At 44.7% G+C, this 9,124-nt stretch overlaps 1 protein-coding gene across 1 annotated transcript in view; it reads right to left on the bottom strand.

Moving 5' to 3' along the window:
- The window catches only part of setbp1 (SET binding protein 1), a 31,263-nt gene extending 24,019 nt beyond the window's left edge, over window positions 1–7,244 (bottom strand). Inside the window, exons 1-2 of the mRNA XM_053326033.1 lie at window positions 6,536–7,244; window positions 66–658 (exon numbers count right to left, since the gene is read on the bottom strand). Of these exons, the coding sequence (XP_053182008.1) occupies window positions 66–500 (435 nt within the window). The 5' untranslated portion in view covers window positions 501–658; window positions 6,536–7,244. The remainder of the gene's footprint in view (window positions 1–65; window positions 659–6,535) is intronic.
- Window positions 7,245–9,124: the final 1,880 nt, after the last annotated feature.

Genomic DNA, 9,124 nt, shown 5'->3' on the forward strand with positions numbered 1-9,124 from the left:
TGATGGTATGCTGCACTTGAAAACTAATCACAGAAGCGGAAGCATTTACAGGGATGGTGACTTACTCTTTTTCTGGGGGGTCCTCGCTCTTCGTCCTTCTGACCCCTTCCGGCTCCTGCCCCGCCTCCTGTTCGTCCTTGCCGCCCCCCTTTGCCCTCTCCAACCGGAGGTCTGATGGTCATCCTGATCTCCGGTGGACAAATGTAGTTTTCCAGGCTTTTGGGGGGCTTCTTGGTGCGCTTGGTGGTCTGAATCTTCAGCTTTAGACTTCCTTCCTGGAAACTCGCTTCCTTGATGGAGAACTCCTGCTCCTCCAGAAGCCCCTCCCCCTGCTCCTCAAGCCCCTCCCCTTCACTGATGCCACCGTTAATCACATCATCACTGCGCGCCAAGTCGATACCCCCTGCTCCTTCCTGGTCCTCTCCATTTGGCCCCACCCTGCCTCCCTGTAACTCCGCCTCTTTGGGTCGGGCCGAGCCAACCAGATCCCTTGGCTCCATCCACGCTCCCGCCAGAGCCAGTAAGGATGGGCAAAGCTGTGGCAGCCAGCCAATAGGAAGATAGAGAACAGAAGTTTGTCAAGCTGGTTGGTTGTTGTCAATCAGCTACTGGGGTTGGGTCGGTTGTCCCACAGGAGCGCAGCGAAGCCAGGGACAATCTGCAAAGACAGCAGGTGAATGATATGATTAGTAAAAAACAGGTGACCAAACAAAGCCCTGTCATCCTCATGGCTTCCATTCTAATGTTACCTCTCAGCCCTGTCCACTGTCATCAACATCATTAGCTGCCTGTTATGTATGAAGACAAACTCATAAGCTCATCATAGGGCTGCACAGGCATGCTGCCACGCTTTCATTTGCATTTCATACCATGCATAAACAAATTCATTTCTTGACACCCGCCACCACTCTCCCCACTGTCTTATTTACTCAGTCTTTGCAAGTCTTCTCTCCCTCTCCTCTTCCCTCATCCTATCCTTCTGACATTTCTAAAGCAAAACCATGCAGACACTAGTGATCAGTGCAAAATAAGACATTCCTCTTCTCTGCTCTAAAACCAGGCTGAAGTTAGCCTGAGGACACAAGACAGAAAAAATGAAAGAAGCTGACTTCTGTTTTTTTTTCTTTTCACCAGAGCAGGGAAGGAGGGAGGGAATCACACAGAGGGAAAAGGGAAGGCAGCAGAAAAAGACGGAGGGAAGGAATCTAAATTCTTTCCCCAGATGTGGTTTACGAGCTGGTCTGGAAAAAAACAGCATCTGAACTGTTTTACACACGCATGCAGTGGCAGTGCTACACACATGCATGAAAAAACCCTATACACTTATGCACATAAATACACCTACAAATGACAGTGTTTCTGTCACAGAGTACACTTCTGCACCCTTGCTGCTATTTCTGCCACTCTAGAGAAAAGGTTGTGGAAGCCATTTCTCAAGGGATTCAGGTTTTCCACTTTGGATCATTGCACATGCAGGCGCAGATATATATTACGTACTCACAGGGACATACATACACATATACACTTACACAGGCTTACTTACACACAGGCGTATAAACAGAAAGCAACCAAAACAAACACTGGACTACACTTCTCACTACAGCTCCGGGGAATCCCATCAGTCAATATGACATGAGGCATGACTGAGCTGGAAGTGGGGAATGCTGTCTCACACACTGTGCTTAGAATGACACCATTTACACTGATGTGAACTCAGACTAGACCACTACCTGCGGACATGACTTGAGTAAATGTTTACTGCTGTCTCCAGACTTACAATGACCTGAGAGAACAAAGGTTTACAGCATATACTAAGTGTTACCCACCTCCCCCTACCCATACACTACATTTCAGTGTCCGTGTATGTGTCTTTCTCCATGTGCACTCCTGTACCAGCCCACGCTACTGTACTAACAGCTGATCCCCATCGTAATACCCAACAGGCTTCACAGCACATGCTTACAGTGTGATTGAATAATCATAATCCTCAGCAGTATTACGACAAACTCATCAGTGCAACACTACACACAAACAGTGTCTAACCCTGAAGTTTGAGTAATGGTTGGTCATTTTTGAACTGCATTTGCAGTAAATCAAAAAGCTTGTTCCAACATACCCTCTCTTTAGCCTTAAACTTTGCCAATTTGAAACCACAGATTTTCAAAGCTGACTCATAAGGGTTACTGGTGTATGTTCTGATAGCCCAAAAGTGGTTAAATATGAACAAGACTTAAAGGACCATAGCAGTGGCTTGGCATGTTTAGGCTTATGAAATATAACTCTATACTGACAATAATTTTCCAAAACATACTAATACATTTTTAGATGTATTTCCACAATTGACTTTCTATCTTCCAGGAAGCCATTGATTTTCATGAAGCCCAGTATGAAAAGAAACTTCCATAACTCTCTTGAGATTGACAATCCATTATCACAGTGAATATTTAGTCTGCTTCTCTTCACTGACGTCAGAGCCTCTTTAATTACCCAAAGAATAGTTTTCAAAGCGTACCCCGCTCTCTGCACAACCACAACAAGGGTTACATCGATCAATAACACTGACGCACAAATACAGGAGGCTAAATGTTCAGTTTGAAGGATTACCTTTCTGAAAAAAGTTTAACGTCCCCGCAATATGATTTTAATACCCCATTACAATAAATGGAAACTACTGGCTCTGTGGAAGGTAAGAAATCAGTCCAAAATGAATGGGATTCTTTGGAAAATAGTCAGCAGTAATGTACAGTGTAGACCATTTGCATTTAATGGACTAAAACATGCAAAACTGCTGCTGTGGTCCCCAACAGCTACTAAATATTCAAATTTTACAGGGACAACCATAAGATAAGTCTCATGGCTAATTCCCAGCCTGACCATGCTGCGCCCGCATGACCCTGTTTGGTCCTCCAGGAGCCTCCCCGTGTCCCTAATGTCAGCTTGGTGACTCGCCGTCATGGCATGTATGAAAGCCACCCTTTCTGTCATGTGACTGAGGACAATGACAGGAAAAAGAGACAGCTGCCAACCACAACATCACACACACACACACACACACACACACACACACACACACACACACACACACACACACACACACACACATATCCACCCACATCAAAAAGAAACGTACTTACTATAACACAATATGACATTTGTACAATATTAATTCTGGGCCATCACTGTGTAAACTACTTAGCTGGGTCATGACTATTTCTCCTCCCTCCCTGCTCGATGCCCTAAGCTGTGTTAGTTCTCTGTTACTGGCAGACAGGCTGAGAGTTTATGTAAGACTGACCCCTCCTCGGGCCTCCCTCGCCTAGCCTGAGCCTCGCTGTCTCCTCTCTCTCTCTCTCTCCCTCTCTCTCTCCCTCTCTCTCTCCCTCTCTCTCTCTCTCTCTCACTCTTACACATACAAACACACTGACACACACACACACACACACACACACACACACACCTCGACTAGCCTCAGACAGCAGGGTGATTGTGAGAAGCCAGACTCACTGCATAAATAGCTTTATTATGTTCTCAAAACTGCCAGTGCTAACCAGCTTCCCTCTCAAATAGCATAAGGTCATTCCCTGAGCTGGATGTGAAAGGCTGTGAATGAGACACTCCTCCAACATTTTCCCTCGTCCTTTGAAAACAATTATGATAACGCATCAATAATGCAATACAGACGGACAGAAGCATGATGGTGAATGATCCAGACACAGACAAAACAGAGATAGGAAGAGTGTGTGCGAGAGAGAAAAACAGAGAGAGAGAGAGAGAGTGAGAGAAAAAGACAGAGTGAGATAGATAGAGAGAGAGGGAGAGAGAGAGAGAGAGAGAGAGAGAGAGAGAGAGAGAGAGAGATGGCAGCAGAAACACAACCTTTTAAGGCTGCATACCCAGCAGCCCAGTGCCTGAGGTAGACTCACAAATAGCTCATACACACATGCAGACAGATGCGCGCACAAACACACACACACATACACACACACACACACACATGCACACACAGAGGCTCACACATTCACAAATCCACAAGCACACCAAACGCCTGTGTGATTGCACAAGGTGAAGAGTCTTTCTTTTTCTCTTTTTCTTTGATGTAAGAGTGGAGTAGAGGCTCGGGCCATCCCTGGCTGTAGATGAGTATCTCAGAGAGATGATGAACATTGTCTGTCTGCCATTTTCATTTTTCATTTATCTCTTTTTCTCTTTTATTCCAGCCCTCTAGTGAAGAGGCAATCATGTAAACCAATGTTTCTAGAAGGATCCAATCTTTGCTGGAGAGACAAATCAAAAGGAATGGCCCCGGCCTTCTAGTTCTAAATCCAGCGGGTGTGAGCATCAGTTCTCAAACTGGAAGTCTATTAGTCCTTTCCCTCAGAGCAGAACAAGGTGAAGGAAGCCATCTTTTTGCCTTGTCCACATCAAAGAACATTATGAAGTCCTATTGTATTCATTAAAATGTAGATTAACAATCTTTCTGTCTTTAGTTCATCAATTATTCTCAATGCATGGATGGGAGAAGCATTGGTGGCACTAGGTGTTCACCTAGAAGGACGATCATAAAGTACCATGTGTGGGATAGCCATAATAGAAAATGATGGCCTTAAAGCTGCGCTGTTCAGTCCCACACACACACACACACACACACACACACAGACACACACACACACTCCTCTGGATGAGCCATATGCCAGGTAGCACTAAAACCATCCTCACCTAACTAGCAGAAGCAGATGAATGTTAAACCATTTTAACTGCAGCAGAAGCCACAAAATGGCTGTCAGCAAAAACACCTCCCCTACTCCCCAACTGTCTTCCTCCTTCCCTCACCCCCCCCCCCCCAACCTCTGTTCTCTCCCCTCATCGCTGTACTACCTCTTTCCTTTACCCTCCACCTCATACCTCTCCTTCCCTCCCTCCCTCTCTCTGTGAGCTCTGCCAAAAGGTGCTCCAGTGCTGATATTCTGTTAAGAGAGCCTGCCAACAGTTAGATTTGTCCTTGGATCCCGTTCACATTCCCTCCTCCCCCTCCCTGTGATCCTATTTCGACCCGAGGTATCCAGCTCAGAAGGGGATACACCTAATCGATTTCTCATGCTTTAATTTAAAGGTGGCATGGGCATCTCATTACCTAATAGGAGGTTTAATAGCCTGCTTCATACTTTTACACCACATAAATGCTGCCGAAGTTTCAACTTCCCCAAACCTGTTAACAAGAGAAGATCGATGATTCCATCCAAGTCTGAATCACCTCTATTATCCATCTCTAAACCCCATTTCTTTCCATCAAGTCACGCACTTCTCTTACAAGTGCCTCTCTTCTGATGCCCATGTTCTTTTCTTTTATCCAGTATTCATTTCCAGGAATTTATTCCCATATATCCTAACCTAGCCATTTTTCCACACTTTCCCTGACTCATTCAGGCTTGTCTATTTATCTTCTAGTGCTGTGGTTGTGACTGAGGTTTCTGGGGGCTGCTGATAATAGCAGGCATACTGCCATTCACTTTCACTGGTCACCTTCCTCCACACAGCCAAAGCATGGCCATCACTCTTGTCTGACACAGTTTCTGTCACCAACCTCCAAGCCACGTGAGACCCACCTGATTAGCTATTGATGAATGCAACCAGAGTGGAGTAGCGCTGGCTTCCACAAAGCCCACACTACATGCAGTGTAGTACATATACTGACATCTAGCTGTATGGCTATGGGGTGAGTTGAAAAATGAAATGAAAAAAAAAAACCCAGACTGAATGCAGAGTGAGCAATGAAACACACTCTTTGGCATGCTGAGTGTGCCTCAACTTCCACAGCACCTGGTCTTATCCATGTGACATGTGTCCCTCTGCAGCATCTGTAACTTCACCAGAACAGTACAAAAAGCACATGCATCCAAAAATCTCTACATGTTCAAGATTTCCACAGGATTCTCACTATAAATATGACACAACTCATGACACACTGAAGGAGTAACAACCCTCTGATTCCTACATGTCACAGTCTGTGATGCAATGTGATGGACTATCAGTGTCAGTAAAGATACAGGAGGTCCACTCCAGCACATAAACATTTGAACTAGCAGCGAGAACAGCAGTGGTTGAGCTGATCCACGATCAATGTGTAGTGGACACTTTATCCCATTGACCTAATTATGTGTTTTATCTTAGGCTACTACCATCTAATTATCGAGGTATCACATAGTAATATGGATGGTGACTGCGTGGTCCAGCGTTGTTTGGGGTGGTCTGTGTCTACGTGCATGTATGTGCGCGTGTTGGGAGTGAGTGTGCGCACGCGTGCGTGTTTTGTCGAATTTGTTGGCATGTGACTACAAGCTATTTCAAATATTTCATGTCATTTAAAGAGTGAAATTGGCACAGGCAAAATGGCTGTGTAGGTTAAGGCGGCGCAGCCTATAAAAGCGGACATAATAGCAGACACATATCAGCTTATGATATTAATAAAAACATGAACACATTTGCAGGAGAGGTGTATTCAGGTGTGGAATGTGGCCAGTCAACCTCGGTTACTTACCCATGTCTAATGTTGTCACACACTCGGCTCTAACGTGTAAATATTTTATCAAGATCATTTACAATCCATTTAGACACATTTTACACAAGCGACGGACGGGATGACAGCCTCCTGGGGAGCTGTCAAACGGTGCCAGAATATATGTGTATATTTTTTGACAGAAAACCCCGAGGAAAATGGCGTCAACGGTGCTTTGGAAAAGAAAAAAAAGCGAAAATGGGATTTGCAGCCGATCTGATGACAGAAGCAAGGTAGCCGCACAGGGAAAAAAATCCAATCGGAAACTTGGCGCTTATGTCCAAATCCTCACAGAAATAAGATCTTTAGAGGCTCTTGCGGGTTGTCTCGTGTGGTGGAGAGCCGCGGAGGCGCACGGTGCGTCTCCGATGCCTTGCAGGATCGCTGGTCACTCGGGGAGCTGCACAGCGCTGAGATCCCTCGCAAATCCGCTACTCGGTTGGTAAAAGAGGAGGAGGAGGGGGGAGTAGGACTATTACTGCAGTCAAAACAAGCCCGCATCCGACTACGACCCAAAATCCAGCGGTGAAATGTCAGCCACAAAACCGCGCTTTCAGCCGTCAGTAAAAGAGACAGAGGAGCCGAGGCATGAGACGGTGGTTTAGGTCGCTTTCCCTTGCCGGTTGCATCGGTTATCTCTCTCTTCTCTGCCTCTCTCACTCTCGCTCGCTGTTTTTCCGATCGGTGAATGTCAGGTCCCGGAGCCTGGTGTCTGGTAATGATCTCACCCAGCAGACTGAAAGCTCTGGACGAGCAGAGTAGATGAGAGCAGAGGAGAGGAGAGAGGAGAGGAGGAGTGACATCGCCTCCTACTGGCAGCAAAGACGCCCTGCGTTTCATTTAGCAACCTCCTCTTAATTCCCAGGGTTTTCTCTTGTGGTACTGCTCATATAGGCATGGTTTTCCTTTAAAGTTATGCAAATTAAAGGCTTGTTTTGACTGTCACTTCTGTGTGTCACATTAGTATCTCCTCTCAGCAGGTTCAGCATGGCTTCATGACACAACGTTAATTAAGTCTGAATTCATTATTCAAGCATGTAGAAAAATAACGGAATCAGTGCAATTATAGATATTGAGGGTTTTTTAAATAGACTTTGTAAAGGACAAAGTAGGTGTTGAGTTTCTACCACATCACAGGTCTGAGCAGTCTGGGGCAGGGTCACTCAGCCTCTGAGACACTTAGTCTAACACCACAAAAATGTCCCAGACTCCATTTGAATATCAGTTTTAATTTATCTTTTTTTAAGAAAAAAAAAGCACTACACAGAAAAATGTTATACTGTTTACTTTGTGCACAGTCAGCCAAATAGACTTAGAATGATCAGAGGTTCCTTCTTACACTCCTGATCTATAGCCTAGTCAGACAGTCATATATATAGTGCTAAGTCATAACTAAACACATAAATCTTATCAGATGTTTCTATTGCACATCCACGGGGGAGTTTTGACATTAAGCATTTTGTAAAACCTGTGGGCTGATCTATAAATAAAGTTTATCACCTTTGTCTTAATAGGAAATGGTTTGCCCACTAACCACAGATGATGTTATTTGACGGGCATAGTATAATGAAGTCCAATTTAGTATGTTAAAAGTTGCCGTAACACTTCAGAGGAAGAGCAGGTGGGTGTGTGAGTGGGGATAAGTGTGCGAATAAAGGGAGATTAAAGTGTGAGTGTGTGTGCGTGCGTGTGTTTGTGTGTGTGTGTTTGTGTGTGTGTGTGTGTGTGTGTGTGTGTGTGTGTGTGTGTGTGTATGTATGTGTGTGAGCGTGCTGGTGCTTTCCCCATAATATGTCAGGTTACAGCAGAGTGGAAAACCCACATCAACCAACCATGAACAAGCCACAGTTGTTCCATTAATTCATCATTGTCAGGAGTTATGTTTATATCATGTCTCCATGCAAAACCTGACCTTACTTGTATGGAAAACATCCTTTAACATTAACAAGTAATGCAAATGATGTCAGATGACCTTTCTCTCTTGGTGCCCCCACAGTTAGCTGTAACACATCCCTGGTCTGTGTGTGTGTGTGTGTGTGTGTGTGTGTGTGTGTGTGTGTGTGTGTGTGTGTAGCGCACCCACTGGGAGGTATTTCATTTGGTATTCATTTGGTATTTGGTGGTATTTGTGATTGTGTGCTCAGTAGCATGTAAACACTGGGCACAGTTTCAAACTTGTAGTTAGAAATCTGCAATACTATCAGCAGCTTGGGTGTTGTTGCCTTTCACTTCCTCTGCTGTGGCACATTGACTAGATTCACAAACATGTTGTGTGTTTGTGTGTGTGAGTGCATGTGCATATGGAGCAAGTGTGTTTATACTGTGTTCAGAGTCTCTTTATCATGGGAATATTGAATTACTATTGAGTGTACTTGTGTTCATTTTTACCTCTGTCTCTATCAGGACCAATTATCTTTATAAGAAATAAACTCCAAAAGAAAGTGACAACATTATAGTTAGTCCTCATCCTTGTGTTATTTCAGGCACTGATGTTCAATGAAATAGATTTAACCGGGCTTAAGGGTCAAGTTGCAGTCTAGTACAGGTGTAATGGAGCTAATAGGAATTTGC

This window comes from Scomber japonicus, chromosome 9, assembly GCF_027409825.1.
Source record: "Scomber japonicus isolate fScoJap1 chromosome 9, fScoJap1.pri, whole genome shotgun sequence".
In the NCBI taxonomy this organism is placed as follows: domain Eukaryota; kingdom Metazoa; phylum Chordata; class Actinopteri; order Scombriformes; family Scombridae; genus Scomber; species Scomber japonicus.